The sequence below is a fragment of the Homarus americanus genome, unplaced genomic scaffold (genome assembly GCF_018991925.1).
Source record: "Homarus americanus isolate GMGI-L3 unplaced genomic scaffold, GMGI_Hamer_2.0 scaffold6317, whole genome shotgun sequence".
Classification (NCBI taxonomy): Eukaryota; Metazoa; Arthropoda; class Malacostraca; order Decapoda; family Nephropidae; genus Homarus; species Homarus americanus.
Genome location: NW_024730668.1, coordinates 1,465,722 through 1,492,022, shown reverse-complemented (window position 1 = coordinate 1,492,022; position 26,301 = coordinate 1,465,722). Strand labels below are relative to the sequence as shown.

General features: G+C 37.9%; 1 protein-coding gene across 12 annotated transcripts in view; it reads right to left on the bottom strand.

The window, feature by feature from the left end:
- Positions 1-9,922: 9,922 nt before the first annotated feature.
- LOC121867167 (kinesin light chain-like) overlaps positions 9,923-26,301 on the bottom strand; it is a 120,205-nt gene continuing 103,826 nt past the window's right edge. For 5 of the 12 annotated variants that reach the window (XM_042366933.1, XM_042366930.1, XM_042366931.1 and 2 more), the window contains 3 exons: positions 21,651-21,781; positions 19,690-19,744; positions 9,923-13,020 (listed from right to left, as the gene is read on the bottom strand). In XM_042366933.1, coding sequence (XP_042222867.1) covers positions 12,961-13,020; positions 19,690-19,744; positions 21,651-21,781 — 246 coding nt within the window. In that variant the 3' untranslated portion in view covers positions 9,923-12,960. Of the gene's footprint in view, positions 13,021-19,689; positions 19,745-21,650; positions 21,782-26,301 lie in introns of those variants that run through there. The other 7 variants (XR_006089096.1, XR_006089098.1, XM_042366936.1 and 4 more) reach the window with 3 other exon arrangements.

The following is a 26,301-nucleotide window of genomic DNA, read 5'->3' as shown; positions in this document are numbered from 1 at the left end:
GTTGGGAAAACCCGAGAAAGTCGCCGGTCTTTGGTTCCGTTGCTAAGATACTGCGACATCTGGTGACGCCCCCGCCTTGCCGCTCGTTTGGTTGCTAGGGAAGATGGTAGCAGCTGGTGGCTGTGGCTACGCAGTTGTAGGGGAGAAGTCCACTACAGTACCTCTTGTTAGAGAAAAGATTGATGTGTAACTCGTGAGTTTCACACATGTTTTGTGGATCAATCGCCTTAGTATGCAACCCCAAAATTTACCTTTTCTATATCAATGCATTTATATAATATGTATGTATGTTTACCTGAGTGTTTTTTGTCAATGTTTTTCAGCTTGAATTGAAAAATATGTATGGATAGCAAGGTGGATTATTTTTTTTTATTTACTAAATTTTAGTCCCTGTGTTTATAACTATTGTTTTTTTGTTATTTTTACTTTTATTTTTATCCTCTTCACCACTGATCAGCTTGTTAGCCGCTTGGGCGATCGGTCACGTCTCTGATTACTTTTCCTTTTCATTTATCTTCTTCACCAAAAGATCGGCTCGCTAGCTGCCCGGGTGATCAGTCATGTCTCTGTCACGCACTGTTGGCAAATACTGGGCATGCACCGGCTCCTGAATGTACCTGTACCCGCTCCAGTGTTGGTCAAGTCTTGTCTTGAAATAGCTCACACTCGGTGCCGTCACAACACTCTCTGGTACATTGTTCCAAGAGTTTACAACCCTCACTCCAAAAAAGTTTGCCCTCACGGTTTTCTGGACTTGTGGCTTCTTCAATCTTGACCTGTGACCCCTTGTGGGGCGAGCGTCCGCCAGCTCCAAGTAAGGACACTCATCTGAGTAGTGCCCCCTGAGATGCTTATACACCTCAACTAGGTCCCCCCTTGCCCGTCTGTAGTATAATCTAGGCAAGTTCAGGCGCTCCAATCTCTCAGGGTAGCTGAGGTGCCGAAGTGCAGGCACCAGTCTGGTGGCCCTCCTTTGAACATTTTCAACCAACTGACAGTCCCTAGCATATCTCGGGGACCAGATGGGGTGACAGTACTCCAGATGGGGAAGCACTTCTCTCCTGAAGATCGTTACGAGGGACGAACCGTCTAGATATCTGAACGACCTTCTTATAAGACCCAATAATTTATTTGCCTGATTTACCTTCTTCTCACAATGGCCCGAGAACTTCAGCTCATTGTCAACATACACACCTAGGTCCTTCTCACACACAGCCTCAACTAGCGCAATTTCTTCATCCCGCTGGGAGATATGATACTCCTCCTTATCGTTGGTACGCCCCAGGTGCATCCTCTTACACTTCGTGACATTGAATCTCAGCAGCCATTTCTTCGACCATTCTTGGAGCCCACAGAGGTCCTTCTGCAGCTCTTCACAGCCCACTTCGTTCTTAATTTCCTGAAATAACTTGGCGTCATCGGCAAACATTTGTATGGAGGAGTGTACAACGTCAGGCATGTCATTTATGAAACAAACAAACAACAGCAGGTCCAATACACTGCCCTGTGGTACCCCACTTGTGACAGGTACAGATGGCGATTTCGTTGTGCGAATTTTGTCTGAAATCTTTTTGACGTTATTGTTATGGGTGTATATACCTGTATTGTGAACCAGTAACCAAAGGTAACTGTTATTTAAAGAGTCTGTGTAGCTACTGTAAATATTTTATTGATGCTACCACATAATATGAATCTTTGAGAAAGGGGTAGTTGTGTCACGGTCACACTTACTTGGTGTATTCATCTCAACACTTAATTATTCATATTATGCTCCGACATCCACAAAACATGTGTGAAACTAATTACCCATAGAAAGAGACTTGTTTTCTCTAGCAAGAGATACTGTAATGGATTCCTCCCCTACAAACGCCGTTTGTCACTGAGTAGCCGACCCTCTTCGAATTCCCCAGTGTATGCCTCGTGGTCAAGGTTAGCAACCAGCGCCGCCTAACAAGGAGGAGGTCAACTATCAACCCACGCCTACCCCCGCTATATAAGACCTCACCCCGCCGTGACCACTCTCTTTCTACCTACAGCCACCAGCAAGCAACGCCTCCTCCTCCTCCTCCTCCGCTCCTTCCTGTCGGCCCTCGCTCCCACCGGCGACCATGGCAACCCACAAGCTGGTGCTCCTCTGAACACCCTCACCACCCAGCTCTCTCTACATCACGCTTGGACTCACGCTGCCACCCCACAGCACCAAGCTGCATTGTTCATCCAATACAATATGTATACAGAGAGCACATTGTGAGTTTCCTTTCTCCATCCCATCCTGAGTGTGAACCAATATCACATTACCCCACAAATGGTGACCCCCAGAGATTCGCACTCACACAGGATGAAGGAGAAACGGATCTGCTCCTTTTCCTGCCCCAAGCACCACGTCCTACCGACCCTAACACATCCGTCCTGCCTCAGACGCCGCCCCCAGCCCAGCAGTACCCCCTGCTGCTGTCTTGCACGCTGCTACTGTCCTGGACCCTCCTCCTGACGCGGCCCCTACTCCTGACGCGGCCCCTGCTCCTGATGCGGACCCACACACCCCTCTTTTCTCCCTCAGGCACTCCCTGCTACTGTCCTGCATCCTACTGCTGTCGTGGACCCTGCTGCTGTCTTGCACCCTGCTGCTGTCATACACCCTGCTGCTGTCATGGACCCTCTTCCTGACGCAGCCCCTGTTCCTGACGCGGACCCACACACCCCAGCAGGCGCTATTGAGGACTCTGTACCTGCCGTGAGAGAAGCACCACATTCCTCGCCTCCACAATCCTCCTTATCCCTCTCTTCTCCCACAGATCTCGTGTATCTAGACAAAGTGTCTCCCATAGCGGCCGGCTCATCCACGCCCTCGCTGTTATGTCTCACATGTGGCATACAACCCTGCCGACAACAAGTCTCCTGCATCGCCCATTATGCCTCATGTGTGGGATGCAACCCTGCAGACAACAAGTCTCCTACACCGCCTGGAGGGAAGGGGGAGTATTGTAGTGGATTGCTCCCCTACAAACGCCGTTTGTCGCTGAGTAGCCGACCCTCTTCGAATTCCCCAGTGTATGCCTCGTGGTCAAAGTCGGCAACTAGCGCCGCCTAACAAGGCAAAGGTCAACTATCAACCCACGCCTATCCCCGCTATATAAGACATCACCTCGCCGTGACCACTCTCTTTCTACCTACAGTCACCAGCAAGCAACACCTCCTTCTCCTCCTCCGCTCCTGCCTGGCGGCTCCCGCTCCCGCCGGCGACTATGCCGCCCTACAAGCTGCGTGTTCTTCTCTGAGCACCCTCACCAACCAGCTCTCTCTACATCACGCTTGGACTTACGCTGCCACCCCCCAGCACCAAGCTGCATTGTACATCCAATACAATATGCATACAGAGAGCACATTGTAAGTTTCCTTTTTCCATCCCATCCTGAGTGTGAACCAATATCGCATAACCCCACAGTACCACCCATTTTCTCTCTCAGCCTGAAGTGGCCTTCTGTATTTTTTTATATATTTTTTTTAAGGGAATTAGCCGACCCGGGCACAGGTAGAACGACCCACAACGGGGCCTGGAAGGCGGAAAAATAACAACAAAAATAAATTTAAAATAGAGAAGAAAAAGGTTATACTGTGTTAATCTACACCACGAAGATGCCGGAAAACCGGCCTTTTAAAGTGAGACAAATTGTATAAGTATGGAAACACAGAAGAAGGCAGAGCATTCCACAGTTCGGCTATGTGAGGAAAGAAGGATGTACTATAACAGGTTATTCTAGTGTGACCAACATCCACAGAGAAACGGTGGGCACCGCAGGCAAGACGAGTGTTACGAGCCCACGGCCTTGACGGCGGTACACGGGATGCCAAATCCACCGAACACTGCCCGTTAAAGTACCTGTAAAATAGAGTGAAGCAACATTGCGGCAAAGAGAAAGGGAAGTTAGATTACCTACTAAAGGAGGAGTTAATAAGACAAAATGCCTTTGATTCCATCCTATCTAACAGTTGGACAGAAGAAGAGCCACCCCAGATATGAGAGCAGTACTCCAAGTTAGGACGAATGAATTCCTTATATACTTAAAGCAACTGCTCAGGAGTGAAGTAGCTATGGCATCTGTACAGCATTCCCAACTTTTGGGAGGCAGCTTTAGCTATGTTAATGATGTGTGATTTCCAGGACATATTGGAGGAAATGGTGAGACCTAGCATATCTATTTCAGAATTTGGCAGAATGATAGCGTACTGGAATGTAATTGGTGGAAGATCATCTAATTTAGAAAGCGTAATTGGTAAATACTGAATTTTATTACTATTGAATTTAACCAAATTTGTACTCCCCATTCAGAGATGCTGCACAAATCCGCATTGATAGAAGTACTGATATCAGCTCTAGAAACAGATCTAGTTTGAGAGTTAGGAGGAAGGGGAAATGTGAAGAAGAGTGAAGAGTAGAATCATCAGTGAAAGAATGGATAGAATTAGTTGTAGTGTAAAGGCGCGACTTTCCTTACTTCATTTCATACTATTCTTCTCTTTTATTCTTCAATATACTGTAGTTATATTCTTTATATTCTTCTTTCTTATATTCTTATTTACTTATTATCTTGCTCATGTCTATTTTTTATATTAATGCTTTCTGGTGTATATATTTAATAATTTCATATGTGTCTTTATTTCCACAGTATAAATATATATCTTATATTTCTCTGCTTCTATTTTCCAAGTCAATATTCTTTTCTGTACTTCATTCTTTTCATATACAGTATTGTATTTCTGAATTTCTGTGTCCTTACCTTTCTGAAGTATATCCTGTTTTAATTATATTCTAATCCATGGATTGGTCTGGGGAACCATGTCTTTCTTATTACAACACTGACTATACTTTCAACGGTAGCCTGCCACCCCCCAGACTTTTATTAGAATATAACATGTTTTAGTGCACTGTTAGGTAGCGTGTTAGCGAGTTTCTAGGCACGTGAGTTACAAGTTATTTTCTGAGAACCAATGGGTAGAAGGAATAAGCGGTGATACTCGTAGTTTACTAATTTCATATTTATTAACATATGGAGTGAATAAGATGTTAATTAAGTTCACTCAGACAAGACTGGACCACTTAAGTTTTACTTTACCATTCATAAAATAGATCTTCAATTACTTATTACATCTTTAAACAACTTCAATTACTTATTACATCATTAAACAATCATTATATGATTTCATTGTCAATACAGATGGATATATGACACACTTGACAATGTCCCAAATTAACGTATAACATCATGTTCTCCCGGCATGAATAACATGGCACTTTCCCGTCAGTTGATGTACTCAACTCACGTACATTTTAATTTATAATTTCTATTTTATAATTAATTGATACATGATGGCTCGATTTGGCTACTGAAGCACTTAAGCAATTGATCAGTGAATAAACCAGGGTATTTGGAGACACATTATGTACTACAATACTATTTATTAAGTTCTGATAAATATGCTACAATATTATTTACTTAGTGTTCAAGACAGATCCTGTGAAAAGCACTAACCCTCTTAAGCAGTGACAACAAAGGTGCTTAAAGGCCCGTCCACACGATCGAGCAGTGCCCTGCGGGCACGCGCTAAATGCCCATAATCAGGCAAAATTGGCGGGCAAACCAGCAGAGTGCCAGTGCCCATCGTTGAGCGAAATCATGGTCCGCCTGCCTGGTGGTGGTTTGCTGCCTGATTTGGAGCGGCAACTCTGAGTACAGCAAACATGATACGTATATGTTCCCCGCTCGGTCCTGATGTCCAGTGTATAACCAAATAAGCTTATGCAATGTACATTATTGGCATGACAATAAACGGGAGATTGTTTATGTATTATGTAATGAGGACATTCGTGTGTGTTCTTCGTTCCTGCCGCTCTCCTCACTCTAGTCCCATAGCTTCCTGTTTATGCATATCATAATTCTAACATTATTCAATGAATTTTTATGTACTACAAATCTCACCTGCAAGTAATCTTCCTTGAGTACTTCATACATGGCCTGACAAGTTGCAGGTATTATGAGACAGACTTTGTTTTGATATCCTCATTCTATACTGAAGTGACGTGTAGGTGCACCCAGTTGAAAGATATATGAGCATTGCCTCTAGACGAGCCTCTGCAGATATACTCTCCCTCATATTGGTATCCTGTTTTTTTATATATAGTTCCACTTTCGCTAAAGTTTGTAAAAGGTGTTGGGGTCCATTCTCATGTAATTGGTGAAGTCTTGCTCATGTCCATCTTGCATTTCACGTAAAATCGTGGCATGACTTCCCAATACTTTTCTTCGACTTAACCACTCTTTGCACCATTCCCTTTCCTGCATTTGGTTCATCTTTTTGCACATGGCAGCAATTATTATAGTGCACAACGCTATGCTCTTCGTTTTAACTGTCTGGCGATTATTCCTGCGACACAGGATGGTGATCGTACCGCACCCGCCACTGCCGACCACCTACTAGCTACCGGCGCCCGACTATGACTGCCGCCAACCACCCCCGTGTGTACAACAACACACAGGAAGCCCGCCGGGCACTGCTCGATCATGTGGACGGGGCTTAAGAGATGGTGAGTGTTCGCAACATTGTTAGAGAGAGCAGGAACAATTAGCTGTTACCACTCTGTAAATAAGAGAGGAATATTCTTTTTACTTTTTTACTTTTATCCTCTTCACCACTGATTGGCTCGTTAGCAGCTTGGGCAATCAATCACGTCTCTGTTATGCACTGTTGGCAGGTACTGGGCAGGTACTGTACTACGAAACACCAGCTCATCTGGGATTGAGTTGGATTTTGGGGGCAAAATTAATTATTTTTCAATAATGTTTTATTAATCCAGCATAAAATGAAATTGCATGCACACACTCAAAGGTAGTTGTGTATAGTATCTAAATATAATTCACATTATATTCCTATAATTCATTCACCGTAATCTGTTTCATAATACAGTATATTACAATACTGTATAGTAATTATAAGAGACTTCCGAACTGCGCGATTATTTCAGATTCATTCCGAATTCAAATTAAATTATTTTTGAGAAAAAAAAAATACATACAGTGAACCCTCACTTTACGCGGTTAATTCAACCCACGGCGGCCCGCGTAAAGTGAGAAACGCGTAAAGTGAACAACATAACATATGGGATTAATTGAAATAGAGACCGGGCCGATCCCCAAACTCCACTTTTTCAGACACAATACCTACGTTGTAGTAAAAATAACTTCTTAATTTTATGATGGTATGCACACACAATTAATAATTAAGAGAAATATCAATAATATTATGTTTTTTAACACTTACATTAGTAGAAAAGTTGGCTGGGCACACGGGGATGGGGGCAGATTATTGGCCCTCACCTGTATCACTTGTATCAATTGTATCACTATCCACCACAGAGGCTATCAGGGCCTCTTTGTAAAACCCCTCAAAGTCCATATAAGTCCATATCCTCACTATCACTGACTTGGGCCGGCTGTGGTGGGTGGCAGGTGAAGAACTCGGTAATGTTTTGATGACTGGGCGACCTTGTGCACACCCTGCTCGCGCCGCTCTCCGCTTAAAAGGGTACACACACCGCGGAAAGTGAGCATTCCGGTTTCGGCAGGGTACCGCGTAAACGTGGAAACGCGTAAAGTGGGACCGCGTAAAGCGAGGGTTGACTGTATTAAGCCAAAATCCGAATTATAATTATCCTAATTAATGAGGGTACAGTTATAGGTAAAATCCTAGACATAATTTGTAAAACATGCCAGATTGACACCACTGTTGCTTGGCTGTGACTACCACCACAACAGCTGAGTCTATGAACAGTGTTACCAACTCTGAAATTGAATTCCCACTAGTTACCAACTCGTATGAGGAAAAAGATAATATAAAATATACTAGTAAATGTGAGGAATCAATCAAAATAATAATAATAAATAAAAATAACGAAAAATTACTCTATTCCCATTTGGCTGCTGGACGACAAATTTTGTCAATCGTTTGACTACACATGAGAGACAGCCGAGAACCCTCACTCCACCCTGCCCCACTTAGTGTGGGGCACATTCTGTATGTAAGATTGTGTGTGCACGTACAGTAGGGTCGGGATATATTGAGAGATAGGGTCCAACGATGTTCGCTATATACTAAATTGCGATATAGAATTACATGTAATCAATGGGGAAAATAGGGTTAGGTTCTGGAGGCCAATAAAAGTGACTAATCTTGACATAAAATGGCACAGTCTAAAGTTAGCAGAATATAAATTGCATTGCTGGAATACTTGCAAGACAGCAAATAATTTGAATACTGTATAAATATCATATTTTTGCACGAGCTAAAATTTTTAGTCCTTTGTACTAAAATGTACAAATAATTGCAAATTTTTTTATGTCTAGTGAAAACTACAGCATGTTTATATTCAAATTAATCACTGTCTTACAAGAATTCCAGCAATGTTAATTATATTCTCTTAAGTCAATTCATTGACATTTTATAAGAGAAAACATAAACTCCCCCTATATGACATCTGAATAAATACCATTAGGTAACCTTGGCCTCGGGCTGGAACCAGCTGTCATAATACATCACCTACCCCTCCGGCAAGATTGAAAGTGGTTTTAGGCTTAGAGTTTTTATCTTATAAATTGTCACAGTCTAATCTTGGCAGAATATATATTGCATTGCTGGAATAATTGCAAGACAGCGAATAATTTAAATATAGACATCATATATTTTGCACAAGAGATACAATTTTATTATTTCTTAAGAGTACATACATTTAAGTACTGTACAGTTTTCAACTCATATATTTTGTTGATTTAGGGGATATTTTGGAGTCTTTCTGACTTTATGGTTTTTTGGCTTTATGTGAGGTCCCAGGAATATAACCCCACGTAAGTTGTGAGTCTACTATAATTAAATTTTTCATTATCCTCCCCGACTTACAACGGGGTTAGGGACCCAAATCCAGGTCGTAAGTCGAAATGGTCGTAAGTTGAAAATTTTTAAATAATACATAGAAAATCTAAAATGGGTGTCTCTTTTTCTTCTCAGCACCACAAACCTCTCACTTTTAAGCTTGCCAGCCATTTTAAAGTGAATTACAAACGAAAATTTTGTCTGTATACCAACGTTGGGACTCGAAAATGCGTAATTTGACAAAATTTGGGTACGACTGAGGTAGGTCGTAAGTGCAGGTGGTCGTAAGTCGAGTAGGTCTTAAATTGGGGAGGAGCTTTATATTGGAAAATGTCCATAATTTTGGTAGTCATGATAAATTTGAAATATTTCCTGCCCGATTTCCCTCCGAAATAAAAAAAAATATCGCTTTACTGTTTATACTGTATAGGAAAATGTCGATAATTTGGTAGCCGCAAAATAAAGAAATCGTTATATAAAGTCGCTTTATATCCTGACCCTATTGTAATCGAGTAAAAAAATAAATAAAGTTACATACTGTATATCTTTCCCAAATTACGAGTTAAAAAATAACCTCACAGCCCTGTAAGGTTAGCTTACCGCGAGTATGTCCCGAGTAGCTATCATTCCCCATACAGTATCTGAACGGTAAATTTTAAATTCCACCACTGTAAAACTGTCCAGAACATCAGAGGTTCCATACCAGTGATCGCCAGAAATTTGGTGGTCGGCTATAATAAAAAGTTTTGAATACAATTTACCTTTCTTGACAGTTTTCTTAGGTGGGGAGTTTGAACTTAAATCTGACAAACCTTCCCAGGTTCAAAATGTCTGCAACCCATGGATTTACGGAGGCCTTTATCATACAAAGTGGCACTACCCACAGACCCTTAATCACCACAATATTTACTAAAAAGTCGTATTTTGAACCCTGACAGAAGTACTGTAGTATGCACCACTTTACAAGATCTATGATGGATGTATAATAAATAACAATCAATGAAGCCATCAAGTTGTTTATTGATAACCTTTCTACACTGGTTGCTGTGTCACTGTGGGAATGCACAGACAAAAGCAGACATGAAGCTAACAAAAATTTAAATTGTGAACATTCAGACAGCTGAGATGCTGGAATCTTAACAGCTTCCGTGTAATGTGCAGGAGACTGAAGATTCCTGTACCACAACCATATGTGCACAACACAGCTGATAGTGATACCAACAACACAGCATGACCATTTTTCTCACTTAACTTGGTAAAGGCTTTTATTGTCCCAGGAAGTTTCCATTGGTTAAGATAGTCTTTTGAGACAATCTAGTTTAGTTCATGCTTTATGAGTCACAATGTGACCTATAGTTATACAGGACTAACGTTAGATTCTTGTTGGTAATTATAATGCACACAGTCCATAAGTTTCATCAAAAGTCCTTGATAGAAACAAGATTACATTAAGAATTATTTAGTTTACCAGCTTTATTTACAAGTAAATTAACAAATCATTTATACTACAAAATATAATACAGAACAAATTTTTTAAATAATCATTATTTCTGATCAACTAATAACACCCTGACATGAATGTCAATCTTGAAACAGATGCATAAATATTACATAAATAAAAGACTAGATATCTATTAAGATCATCCTGGAATGCAATATCATTTTCTTGGTCAGTTGCAGCATTATGATAATCTGAAAATGACAGTAATATTTCCGCTCTCCCAGTACAGAAACACTGAATCACAAGATTTATATTAAATATAAATTCTTATTCACATGCACACCTCTCACTCAAAGATTGCAGTTATGGGTTCATTAAATTACAAAAAGGAATATCTTCTTCATTTTATGACTATACATGTGCAAGAAATCAAAATTAGAACTGCAAGATATACTTCTGATAAAATGTTGACTGGACAAAATTACTGCCAGGGGTCAAGATGAATGCTCCTGAAACATGCTAAGATGAGGCTTTGAAAACTATATGCAGACTATAGCACAATATGTAGTTAATGTTCCTGGTAACTACACTATACCAGTTAATGGGTTTCAAATGCAGCTTAGGCATCCAAACATTGCAGTGTGTCAGAGTTCATACTACAAAACAAGACACTCACATTCTACTTCTACATTTTGACCTTCCAAATTTTTCTTCCAAGAGATCTGATCTTCATAACAACCTATGTTTTAGTTACCTCACCCATGCACATCTTACAGATTTAACACACAGGATGCCTCAAAATTCTGTCCTTGTTTACACTGGAAGACCAGGCTGCCACCTGCTATTATGGAGAAAATCTATCAATTGAATTTCTAAACTTGAAAAATCAGTTGATGTCTACAACCTGTCCTCACTGAACCTACCACAGAGCTGCTGCTGTTATTAGGTACTGTACTGCAAAATAAAGTGCTAAAAAATTTTAAATGACCCACATTCCCCATTGTCACTGATAGTTTACAACTGTAATACCTCATCACCATAAAAGTTTGATTTTCTACAATATATGAAGGAAGTATAAGCATATACTGTATTTCAAGCTTCACTATAGAGCATCCCTCTAAAGAATGAGGAATTTATGTCTTGATTCAGAAAGTTGTAGCATACCCATATATTCTCAGAGTAAAGAAATGGGCACTGAGGGAGAGAGGAAGTTTGGTAGAGCATACTAAATAACCTTACTGTTTAATCAAAGCAACACAATTTTCTCACTTTTACAATTTGTCTAATGTAAAAAAAAAAAAAAAAAAAAATCTTAAACTTCTCACTTATAAGCCCACTTCTGAACCCTGAGGGAGCTATTTTTTTTCTCACCTTTATAAAACATGAGTGGGTATATATTTTTCAGTCAACTCTATTGAGCCTAAAAGGATAAGATCATTTCCTGATAATGAATACAGGTAACTCCTTCATCAACTCTGCAATAAGGACACTAAACAATGTATGTACTGTGCATACTGTAAATGATAGTATAGTTGACAAAAATAAATTTTATTAAATCTCAAGTGTACCACATAATTAAACACATTTTTCCATTCCAAGTAATAATTAAACCGAGAGTGATGTAAATAATGTACTCTCAACTACAAACAGTATAAGTAATTTCTATATTTCAATGTAGTGTTTACACAGCAAGTTGTCATCCAGAGTATTACACTGCTCTCCTTCCTTGCCTGTCAGTGTCCACAGCAAAATTACCAGGAGAACAGTATTAACAGTACAAGCTATAAACAAAATATTTCATACATTTATTCAACTGCCTAACCTAACCTAACCTAATTAAGGTCATTTGATGTAAATGCAATCCTCGTTAAACATGGTTCTCAACTTCTAATTTCAGTGTTATAATAATCTCTGACCGAAAGCAAAAAGGGCTAATGTCAAAAAATGCCAATTTGGACCGTGAAACCATGAAACCCAGGTTTCATGGGCCAAAGTCTAAATTGGCATTATTTTACTTTGGCCCTTTTTGCACTCAGCCAAAGATTATGATCCAGTATATTCAAAATAGAAGGAAAACTTAAAATAAAATTTAAGTGAAGGAGTTATTGATAGAGGTTCATCAATGTTATCTGGAAGATAACTGACAGAACTACACTAGCTAATCCTAGATATTTTGCACTTTTAAATTAGTCTTTTCATCCGAAGTAGATTTTACTTCACTAAGTTGCTTGTGTATCGAGATGAAAGAGTACAGTACGTACAGCACATGTAACTGGCAATTGGAGTAGGAGAAGTTACCTGTATTATACACAGCTACATCATGAGTCTCTTTCAATTGACAATACTAAATTCAATAAATCCTTGGCTGGGAACTAAAGCTGTATTACAAATATATTGAGAAGCTGTTTCTGTTCATGACAAATGTTATGATACATACATGGCTAAAACACAGCAACAACTTGAAATATAGTAAAGGAAAGCATGCCTCAGGGTATTCTCTGATCAAGCCTCACTTTCAGTGACAATGGAGAAGGTAAAGGAAACAGCGAGCATTGGGGTAGTCTCTACCACAGGCCGGGCAAGGCAGAAGCAGCTGGTCAGGATAGGTGTTCAGAGCTGACTGCTCGACCACGTAGAGCGAGGGGAATCTGCAGAGACTGAAAGGAAGAAGAAGAAACAAACAAAAAATATTTATTAGACATTATTGAACAATGCACACTTCAAATAACCATGTGTATTTTTTTAACATGATTAGCCCACCAGGGCACAAGTCAATGAATGACCCACATCGGTGCCTGAAGGCAAAAATACAATAATAATAATAATAATAATAATAATAATAATAATAATAAAATTAAAATAAAGAAAATTTAATAAAAAATTATAAAATATATTAAATATAAATATACAGTAATATAATACTACTACTAATAATAATTATAAGAATGATAATAATAATAATAATAATAAAAGATCAATAGTGAGAAACAATATATGTATGTACAGTATGTTGTGTTGTCAAAGTATGAGAAGCAATTGAAACCCTGCAATTGTGTGTAATGAGACAAAGTCAGGTCAGCAACCTGGGACTTGGCCACAATTTATGTGATGCGATATGGCAGCAGGGTCTACTATGAGACAACACATTATGCTTCCAATATCTTCCCAGGTGGTAGTACTGTACTTCTTTCTCTCTCTCCCTCTCTCGCTACTTCTTTTAATAATGCACTAATTTCCCAATGCTTGAGCACTCTGACATCATCTCTACCTCTGTGCAATCTCCTTGAAATGATTTTGTGCAAGCAAAATAATGAAAGCTGTACATAAATATTTTTACCACACAATATAACATCTGTATTTCTTAAAAATAAACATTCATTATTTTGATATTCACAATTCAATATTTCTTGTCAATATAATTCTTCTCACAAAACACAACACTATTATTCTCAAAGCCATACCTCCAAAAAGAAAGTTTTTCATAAACATCTAAAAATTTATAAAAATACAAATAAATACTGTACATACAAATACACATGAAATGCAATATGAAATACAATTTAAAGGTACAGTAGGATCTCAAGTTCTAGATTCGCGATTCATATGTTTCACGTCACCTTTAAAATTTCCAGCCTCTCAAGAATAGAGATTATGATCACCAGTTTTGCAAATCATTGTTGAGTGGACAGCGCCCATTGTTATGGTCATCCGTCGACATCCGAGTGTTTTTTGTTTACGGCTTAACGGCAGTTAGTTTGAATGAGCTAGCGGTGCAGTGACCTTGGATTATATGGCCCATTGTGCTTACGTTCGCGAGATTCTTGTTTAACTGTTAACGATTCTTGTGCATTAGTGATTCTTGTGTACAGTCATGCGCTGGTTAACGTCTGACCGAACAATGTCCGATCGCATATACGTCCATGCCCCCCACAAAAAAAAAAAAATCCGTGACGCCTGCTGGACCACCACTCCACGACCCCCTGACGGAGACACGATGATCCTCCCCATACTGGTCAGATATTATGTGTTAAAGGAATATGCTTCCTTCCTTAGGCTTTTTTTGCCTCCAGGTGTAATGTTAACCTACATCTATTGAGGATAAAATCTTTCACCTACAAATTGACAATAACACATTTGCTGTAATCAGACATATCTAGTTGCCTCAACAATTGCACCCCCAGTTGCAATTGGGGTTGCAATTTCAAATTCTGTGGCATTACTAAGAATAGTGAAGTCTCTGGTGCACTCTAAGATTAAGAGAGAAAACGGAGGACTCAGGCGTCCTGATGTGAGAGAAAACGGACTCGTATGATGGGGGACCAAATAAAAAATGCATAGCTACATGTTTTGTGGACTACAGTATTAAGTGTACCCTTTTCATCACTTTGTAATAAACCTAGCCATGCCTATGTGTGTTTATGATATTTACCATAACATTAAATATATATTTAGTGGGTATAAATGGTCGTAAAATGGGAAACTTGGGGTTGGGTCTTGGGTGCCTGGAACCAATTAGAATAAATCCCATAGGTTCTGTACTTTCGTTATCGGCGGGGTCCCAATTAGGCGCATAACCAAGGGATGACTGTACTGTACTGTATATACTTGTGACACTGGCCAGTTGCTTCTGGTGTTATGGTACAGGGGTACCAAGTGACAGCACTAGGATCCCGCTTCCTCTATCAAGGAATAAACAATTAAAATTTAAATTGAAAAAAAAAACATTCAAATAATGGGACCTAGCGAACCTAAATGGCCCTAGAGCGGGCACAGTCACGTATGCATCGCGTATTCTTATAGATTGTGCTGCCAGGCGTACGTTATCTAGTGAATTTAGTCAATATTGTACAGTAACAATGGACCTAAGTGCAAACCTGTATTGTACATGTACTAAATGATTACGGTACTAAAATTGTTATGTCTATTGCAAATATAGCTTGTTTATACAGGTATTCAAATAAATTACTATCTTACAAGAATCCCTCCAATGTAAGTTATATTCACCCAGGTCGTTTGGGTGGCAAATTATGAGAAGAGCTTAGTCACTCTTAAGTAATGATAAATAAACACGCAGGCAGGCCTTCAGCGCCAACTGTCAAATCTTATCTCAAATAAATAAACAAACAAACGCCAGACATTCTGTCACCTCACCTCCCGCCCCCTCCCTCCCAGACAAAAGATTGGTGATTTCTTTATGTTTATTTTATATAATATCTCAGACTAAAGTTAGGATAATATAATTTGCATTGCTGAAATCCTTGCAAGACAGAGATTAATTTGAATATAAGCGTCATATATTTTGCTCAAGATATAAAAAATGTAGTACATTAGTGTACAATACTGTAGTACATTTTATAAAAAGTTTTTCAACTGTATCTTTGGGTAGATTTACATAAATTTCTTCATTTATTTTCATCCATTTACATGCACACACCATATTAAAAGAAACGTAAAATAAATAAATGACCTTAGTGCAAAGCTGGAGTGCACATGTACTAATTTGATTACTGTACTAAAAGTGTTATGTCTAGTGCGAATTACAACATGTTTATATTCAAATAAATCAGTATCTTACAAGAATCCCAGCTATGTTAATTATATTCTCCTAGGTCATATCACTGGCATTTTAAAATGAGAGAAGCTTAGTAGGACTGTTAAATAAACACACAGAGACCTTCGCCTCAAACTTATCACCTCAACCCCCCCACCCCCCCCAACCCCTCAGTGGGTTGGCGTAGCTGGCTCCGTCAGTCCCCCAACCCCCCCCCTCAGCTAGGCTTTTAGGCTTACAGTTTTTATCTTATATAATATCTCAGACTAAAGTTAGGAGATTATAATTGGGATTGCTGGAATCCTTGCAAGACAGCCAATAATTTGAATATAAACGTCATATATTTTGATCAAGATATAAAAATTTTTGTACATTAGTGTGCAGTACTGTAGTACATTTTATAAAAAAGTTTTTCAACTGTATTTTTGTTTTTCAACTGTATTTTTGGGTAGATTTACATAGATTTCTTCATTTATTTTCATCCATTTACATGGACACACCATACTAAAAGAAACGTAATAGAAATAAATGACCTTAGTGCAAAGCTGGAGTGCACATGTCCTAATTTGATTGTGGTACTAAAATTGTTTTGTCTAGTGCAAATTATAGCATGTTTATATTCAAATTAATCAGAATGTTACAAGAATCCCAGCAATGTTAATTATATTCACCCAGGTCATTTCACTGGCTTTTTATAAGAGAGAAGCTTAGTCACTTAAGAACTGATAAATATACATGCGTTAGACCTGGGCCAACTGTCAAACATACTACCTCCCATCCCCCCACGCCCCCTCACTCGCTCTCACCCTCTCTCTCTCCCCCATCTGCCCGCCGTTGCTGGAATCCTTGTAAAACAGTGAATAATTTTAATATAAACGTCATGTATTTTGCACAAGAGATAAAAATTAATCACCTGTATCACAACAGTAGTGAATTAAGAGTAAAAGTGTATATGTACGTATATAGTATTCCACATACACGTAAGCATAGATACAAAGTTTATGTGATGATTGGACAACGTCCATTTCGGTTAACGTCACGTTTCCAAGAACGTATCTAGGATGTTAACCGGCGCATGACTGTATTAGCGATTCTTGTGAATTAGTGATTCTTGTGTATTAACGATGAGTGAGGTGCGTAATGTAAACGTCGGGAGCGGTTTTGGTGGTAACGATGGCCTTAGAGAAAATCAACAAGGAAAGTCCCAAGCCAAGCGTGACTACTGTAATGGGGTCAAGAAGAGGAAATACACCCTAGAAATGAAACGAGAGATGCTTGAAATGATCAAAAGTGGTGATCGTACCTATAAAATCATGCGTAGGTTCAACTGCCCTGAATCAACCACACGTTTCCTTAAGAAGAACAAAGAAGCCTTAACTGCTTCTGTGAATGTATTCTCAAGATTTTCTAGGAACAGGACATTCTTCGATACTTCACAACGAAACCTACTACTTGTTATCACAGAACATTACCTTCACAAGTGGGTAGAAAGAAGAAACTGTGATCAAGGCGACTTGTCTGGGCCACAGATAAAGCATCAAGCACGTGTTTATTATGCTGCCATTGCACAGAAAAAATGCGTTAACTCTCCACCGCCATTCAATGCTTCTGTTGGTTGGTTGGCTGCCTTTAAGAAGCGTTATGAAGTCAAGTTTGCCCACTACCATGGGGAACGTGCATCGGCTGATGTCATAGCAGTTTTATTCACAGCTAATGCTAGTGGAGATTTCTTGATGAAACCCTTGGTTGTTAACCGTGCTGCCCGTCCCAGATCCTACCGTCTTGCCAATATGTCGCAGCTCAATGTTTATTGGATGTCTTATAAGAAAGTTTTGGGTTACAACGTCTTTATGCACCAATTGATTTGACAAGCATTTTGTTCCCGACGCCCACCAGTACTGCCGGAGGAAGAATATTGACTTCAAAGTGATCCTGGTGATGGATAATGCTCCTGGACACTCGTAAGTTTCTAATTGGATGCCACCCTAATGTTCAAGTTATCTTCCTTCCTCCTAACACCACATTGCTTCTGCAGCCAATTGACCACGAATTCATCAGTAATGTTAAACTGTTCTATCAGTCACTCTATAAAGACTTTCGTCAACAGACAGACTCATTAGTTGAGTTACAGCAAATTGAGGCAGAACTCTCTGATAGTGACCAGGCTTTACCAGCTAACCAGGAGGAGGAGGAGTTGGTAGATGACCTGACTCCTAGCACCTCACCTCACCACCCCACAACAGTGAAGTGTTATCAGTTTGTGAATTATGGAAGAAATATAATATTAAAAATGCAGTGGACAGAATTGTTGAGGCATGGCATAAGATTAATGTTGCAACAGTGCTACACGTATGGAAGCCTTTGTTCGCTAACTCCAAGATAATTGAGGCAGAGCAAACCGAGGCAAGCGTGGAAAGGCAGTCCGTGGCGGCAACACTTATGGACACAGTGGAAGCAGCGCGGTCAGTCCCAGCACCGGGATTTTCAGATGTTCAGGTTGAAGATTTGCGAGAAGTCGTTGGTCAACATCAGCAGCAACCGACAATTGAAGAAATGTTGGAGGAGGATGAATAACAGGAAGAACAGCAACCAACACAAGAAGATGACATTAAGCCTGGTGAACCTATAACACGGCAGCTGACTGAGTTGCTCACAAACATTGCACGTCTTTGTGAACAACTAGAAGAATACGATACCAGGCCTCATCCTCGGAACCTTGTGTTCTGCCCTTGAGAAGGGCATGGAGGAATATACGGCCTTGTACATGTCCCGTGTTAATGCTCATCAGCAGGCCCTTATAACTCAGTACTTACGCATGGCCCAGCCTGTTAATGCCTTGGCAAATATCACTTTAGGAGATGATGGAACCACCGATGATGATATTGAAGTGCTGGGTGACTTACTGGTGGAAGAGCTGCCTCAAAACTTTAAGGGATTTTATGCTGAAATTAGAGGAGTTGAGGAGGGAGCAGGGAGGAAGCAGTAACCAGCCCTCCCTGTCTTGGAATCCATCAACCAGCCCCATCAAGCATTTCACTGACTCCATCAAGGTAAGTAATTCTACAGTATGAGTGTATATAAATATTATCATCAACAATATGTACAATATAATATGTATGAACACATTACAGCAATGTCATTTTCTTGGTGGGTTGTAGGTCATTATAGGGGGGTTTTGGTGACACCGCAGAACTCATTAGGCTTATTTACATGTATTTCAATGTCACTCATTCCGCGATTTTAACTTTTGCGACGCTAAAACTGGTACCAATTAGTCGTGAAACATGAGATCCTACTGTATGTGCATAATCTTCTGACAGTTGTTTGTTGACTGACTACCCACCACTACAGACCACCCAACATTAGCTAGCCACATGTCTATTTTCACCAATCTTATGATATTAAAACTTTAATAAAAATTAAATAAAAAATAATAATAAAAGACAAAAATACTTCATTGCAATTTGGCAATCATTTCATGGGACACAAGATAGAGAACAGTTGAGAGATCCCCACGACGCTTTTGCCTCCCCTACCCACTCTTTGGGCAGACTGCCAACCTGCCTTAACATTTTTTATCTAATGAAAATAATTTTTTTCCACATTCTGTATGAATGATTGTGTGTGCATGTAACAGTAAAAGAAAATGAAGGAAATTATGTAAATCTACCCAAAATTACGAGCTCAGCCTCACCCACTCTGAGTGCTACTGGGTGTGGAGTGATAACTTGACTATGCAATTACATGCCATTACAAATTTTTGTTTTTAACTTACCTCTTTCCGTTTTTCTTCTCCACTAAGAACGGACATGGAACTTGCCCGTTTCATTCTGAAAAATAAAAATTTCTTAAGTATTGTTTACATTCAATATAATCTTGTCTAGAGGTGTTGTTCCTGAAATATAAATATTAATGTCATCACTGCTGAGCCTGCCATACAAATACTGCAAATATATACAGTATAAAGATCCAGTTTACGATATGTGCCAACAACCTGCATAAATGGTGGATATATATATATATATATATATATATATATATATATATATATATATATATATATATATATATATATATATATATATATATATATATATATATATATATATATATATATATATATATATATATATATATATATATATATATATATATATATATATATATATATATATATATATATATATATATATATATATATATATATATATATATATACACACACACACACACACACACACACACACAGTAATTAACACTAAAATATTTATACCTGACCCACAATTGCATGAGAATGTATTCTTACACACTGTTAGTTGCCATGATGCAGTATTACAGATTTATGGGCATAGCCAAATCTATTAGCAATACTGTACTGTACCCCAATGCAAAATAATAAATTAAAAAGATACTGAAATTAATACCACTTACTTCATAACAATCAATTAATACAATTGTTTTGCAACACAAACTATCATAAAGGATATGCATGCTTACTGCAATATAAGGAACATGTACAGTACAGAGAAAGAAACAGTAACATTATTTCTTTCAAAAAATGCTGGATCTTGCATTCCTTAACGCCAAAAGCACAAACACTTACATATTCTGAGCATGCTAAATAAATATACTACAACAACCTCTTCTTACAGCATAATTAGGATAACTTTCTAGTCGTTGAACCTATAACTATACTGTATAGGACAAGGTGCCAATCCATGTCACATGGTATTTTTGTAAAATTTGTGACCTTGCCCTTAGAATTATTAACCTCAAAATGTAGTAGTTCTAGGATTAACACTGTAGCTCCTTCTCTACTGGAGACATACATACATACGTACTGTATATACATACAATAGTTAAAACACATACACAGTTCTATATACTGTAGATGGCACGACCTTATTCCTGTAACCCTGTTCAGTGCAAGTAATAACTGTCGTACCTGATTAATGACCATCCTCCACAGAGGACATGTATATGTGTGTGTGAGAAGATGTATGCTTGTATATGTCACTCCCTGGACTATACTGTATATGTTTTATTTGTTGGTTCCCTTGTTCCATTTCTAGCTTTCTCATTTTCAATTTTCTTTTCAAATATATTTTTCACTGTTGATTACAGCTCATTTTTAGGAAGCAACAAGCAAGACACCAAAACAGCTTAAAAAATACTCAAGACCCACAACATTCACTAATGCATATGTAGCTTAATATTATTTGTGACAATATTCTAAGCATCTCATTCTGTTAGAGAGCTACAATATTAGTAAAGTTGTTAAAGCATGGTGAGATTTATAAATGAAAATGCCAAGAGATGCTACACACAAATGAACAATCATAAACTTACCTTAAACTGATGAAGGAGTGATCTCAAAAACATTGATAATTTGAGAGGCAAGTTTAATTAAATAAATTTCATGATTGGTTTCACATGTTAAAATTTACAGTACAGTACTGTACTGTATAACAATCATAAACTAGTCTGTTTTCCTGTTTTAGTAATATACTCCAACTGAATAACATAAAGTAAATCAATGTACTGTACAATAGTATTACCCCCCAAAAAATCTACTCTAACAAAGCCTTTGGAATAATGTTCTTGTTTGAGTTTAATATCAGAAATTAAATTAAATATCATCATACACAAACTTGAGTTTTGCACAAAATGAGGTAAAAAACGAATGAAATAAATAAAGCAATGTTCTCTTGACTATGATAGGAAAGCAAATCATACCTTGAATCACTGTCTTCACCATCAACCCCAATTCGTCCTCGTAGCTTGTACACCAGCTTGGCACTAGATCGTCGCATGGTAGCTCGGAACTTGGAGAATGAGCTGGCCCTCCGAAGACGACCATACTCATACTACATGGCAAACAGTGCATCACATGTCTGACTCATCTCCCTCACAAGTGATAGTGGTGGTGGTGGTGGTCAGGATATTGGAAGTGATCATATTTCTTGCAAAAATTTTTACGACTAACGTTTGGATAATGTACTGTACTGTACTGTATTCCTATTCATATCCCAGTTTAAGAACCAAGGTTAAGATATTGTCACCACATGGGAGTTACTGTACAGTAAATGTGCAGTAAACTGAATTCTGTCGTTATACATTTCTTTCTGAATAATATATGAATCTGATTCTAATAAAAGTAATGAATAAGATTTTGATACTGTACAGTACTGGCATATCTATGCAAAGTAATGTGGTAAATTCATCTGAGCATTCATATAATATTAAGACATCCATGAATGGGTGAATTACTGTACAGTATGCTAAACACCCCCACAAAATCACATGTACAGTACTGTACTACATACTTCTTTACATTCATTCAAGCTCTACTCTTCTGAAGCATCACCCTGATCTTCCCTTACTTCTACATTAACTTACCTCACTTAAATGTGGTTGTAGTCACTCATCCTACATCCAATCATTTTAACTCTGAACTTCATGTTGTCTTCCAGATATTTTCTAATCCATCTTCAGTACATTGTTAATTAAATATGGACCTTATTTAACCCTTTGTAGGGCAGCGCCACACTAAGATATTTTATTATGGCTAATGCCCGACAATTTTATTCAGCATAAGAGAAACCAATGCCCTACAAGGGATTAAATCTTTTCATCTTGTGTAACCATATAAATTTTATAAATAAACAAATTTCGTAAAATTTCTTTTCTTGCAAGTTTTCATACATTCTTACATAATTTTATATACAGTATTGTAGTTATGATGACAACATTCACATCAGAACTATACTGTACAGTACAAGTAATATATCAATTATCCAGCAAGCTACAAACTGGTAACAAGCTGTGTACTGCGCACATCATTGTCAACCTTAAAATCTCTTTAATTCATATTACGCTATATAACATTAAAATCCACCGCGCTTGTAGAGTCTCAGAAAACTCTAAACGTTGGTAAAGGATAACTCATCTAATGTATGTTTATAACTCATCTAATGTATGTTTATAACTCATCTAACGTATGTTTATAACTCATCTAATGTATGTTTATAACTCATCTAATGTATGTTTATAACTCATCTAATGTATGTTTATAACTCATCTAATGTATGTTTATAACTCATCTAATGTATGTTTATAACTCATCTAATGTATGTTTTATACGAATTGTACCCAGGTACGCTCATATAATATTAAGTGTATGTACTCATAGCATTAAGGAGAACTCAAGGTATCTATAGGATGATTGGGAAGGTCCAATTGATACGGACTAGTGTACTATAAGGGATAAGGGTAGATCGTGTTTGAAGGGCATTCTATTTACGTCTGTGAACGATTAGTGAACATAGCTACCGCAGGTATCAGATGAAAATATAAAAGAATATTAATGTGGAAAAAGGATAAATGTATCAGACCTAAGTGAAGTGTTAGAAGTGATCGAGAAACTATACTTCAAAGAAAATATCTTGTATGCCTCGATGTGAGCTTGATACACCTCGTTATCTCATGTGACGAATAACCACTAACTATGCAATGATCAGAGAATCTTATGAATGTGTTCAAGGGGTGCAATGTATGAGGGGAGGATCTCTAAATACAGATCGAAGTAAAGTGGATATACCCACGCCATGAAAATACGACGCTCAGCTTTTGTTCGATGTTAGCGCCTTTTCTGCCCCGGGCTACAGTTTGAGTTAAACCAAGCTAATTTAAACACAACAAACGATTGGCACCAAAATTAAAGATATTTTGTGTTTAAAAATAAATGGAGTTTGTACATTTCCAAAGTTTGGAGACACAGATAATCAATATACTTGATACTACCTGTTACAGTACAGTATAGAACAAAAGAACAGTTTTTATTGCAAGCTATCCATTATTCAAGTTCTTTAATTTTTATTCCATCAAGTGAAACAAACTACTGAATAAATAGAGCAAAGCAACAAGATCCTCCTTTACTCTGAATTTCATTAAAACATGTGTTCAGTCTGAAACTATTCCCATTTGTACTGAAAGAATTCTTTCATATCTCAGTAATTTTTCCTCAAACCATTCATTCATGAACATTTTTACAAACACACATCATAATAGCGTTCCACACAAAGAGGTAAACTACACAACTACAGTCTCTTCCCTTTCATTATTTTCTCATCTTAAATTTCACAGAATTAGATGATAGGGGATTAGTAATTTAATACTACATAACCCTTTGCTGGGTGAAATGAAACTGAGATGATACACAAAAGGACAATCATGACAGATATGAGGAAGGAATGTTATGATGAAATAGGTAATGCTTTGTAATCCAAACCCTTGTGACATGAGTTTGAGCCCATGGCCTTATGCATAGTTGGTGGATAACTATAAATACTGTACTGTATACAGTACTGTGCTATGAAATGTTGAGCTGGTCACTATCATGCTAAGGTACCACACAAACTAACCCCACATTATTCTTATTGAAAACCTGCTTTTCCATGATTAGTAAAAAAAATTATTGGTGTGCCTTGATAACTTAGTCTGAATTTTAGAATTAGTTGGAAGAAATTCCAAACGATAAGAGTGTAAGCTATTAATTTAATGTTATTCTAGCAGAATTTAGCCAACGGGGCATCAAGGTAATCAAAGTGTTAAATGACTCTCAATATCCTCCCATGTTCTCATTGTATATTGTAAGCATTTTGTCACCCAGAGTCTTTTTAGTAAAACATAATTCATAATTAGTCATAATTTAGCTATTTTCAGGAATTTTCTAACCTCAAAGTATGCAAAACCTGTAGGCAAAACATTGCACGGAAACAGTTATTTGTAAACAGACTCATTGACACTTCCACATCACCACATGCAATACTGAATGCAAATAAATCTGCCCAATGCACATGCATCAGTTTGGATCCATTCCTGCAGCCCCATTTCTACCACTTCAAATAATAATCACCTAATAGAAGCAAATAATAATCATTAAATTTACATAAAGATACATTTCAAATTTTAGACTTAAGTTTAGTTGCAGCTTGTCTGAGCTGTGGAATTACTGCTCCCAACACTAAACTTAGTCATATGTGGTATGTCTAATCCTGAAGCTAAATTAATCATGCCAACTCATATTTACATATTCCTTGTTTTGTTTTTTATTGCTCTCTGAACGATAAACAGTAATTACATTTTCAATGAAAAGATGAAAATACACTTCAACATTTAACTTCAAATTTTACATAAAGATATCCATTTAGGTGACATCTTACAGCTGTAGCACGGTACAGCCAGAAAGGGAAACAGTACTGTACCTCGGCTGACAGCTAAGCACTGACATTAGATGTTTGCATCTCATTTGTTTACCGTGTTCTTTATTTACAATACAGTAATTACAGACTTTAATGAGTTATAAATAATATCAATATTGTACTTCAAAGAGCTGAGGCATGGATTTTATGTTAAAGTAATCAACTGTGCTCAAACTACAGGTACTCCTCGACTTACGATCAACCGGACATGACCGCCGCAGTCATACCAATTTTTTTTTCAAATTACGTATTTTCGAGTCCCGATGTTAGTGATTGCGCTGTGTACTGACAAAATTTTCGTTTGTAATTCCCTTTAAAATGGCTGGCAAGCTTAAAAGTGAGAGTTTTGTGGTGCTGAGAAGAAAAAGAGACACCCATTTTAGATTTCCTATGTATTATTTTTGCATTTTCGACTTACGACCTGGATTTGGGTCCCTAACCCCGTCGTAAGTCAGGGACTGCCAGTTTACTGTATACGGTCTACATATTGTAATGCTGAGGTAAGAAAACATTTATCAATTTTATTTTTCTGGTTATGATTCATCTGCACACACTCTAATTTGAACTGTCATGACCAGCCACTCTTTGTTCATATGAAGACACGTAATATACATGGGGGCCCCGATTTACGAATGCCCGTCGATACGAACGAGGTTAAACTTTAAATTTACAGTATCTTATTTACTTGACTTATTTTTTACTTTCATTTACTGTATTTTGTCATTCTATTTCTTCTTTTCTCTTAAATTAAGTGATCTTAGATGTAAGTATATAAGGCCTTAGGGTATAATATAGTGGGATTTCAATCATTGTTCTGTACACTAAGCACATAGCATGTGTTTCGACTTACATACAGTGGTCCCTCGGTTAACGAGATTTCGATTAACGAGTTACCTTCCATAAGATTCTTAACTTCGGTTAACGAGCAATCCCTCGATTAACGAGTTTCTTACGAGCCAGCCTCAACATGTTTTCGCTTGCATTTGGCGGTCCACCTGCTGTAGTATTAGTCAGCCAATACAGCAATCGGTTCTAGGGCTTATATTCCTTACCATTTTAGTAAATATCAAGAAGTTTATACTATTCAATAATTTTAAGGGTTTAATATTAATTTCTTTAGTCAT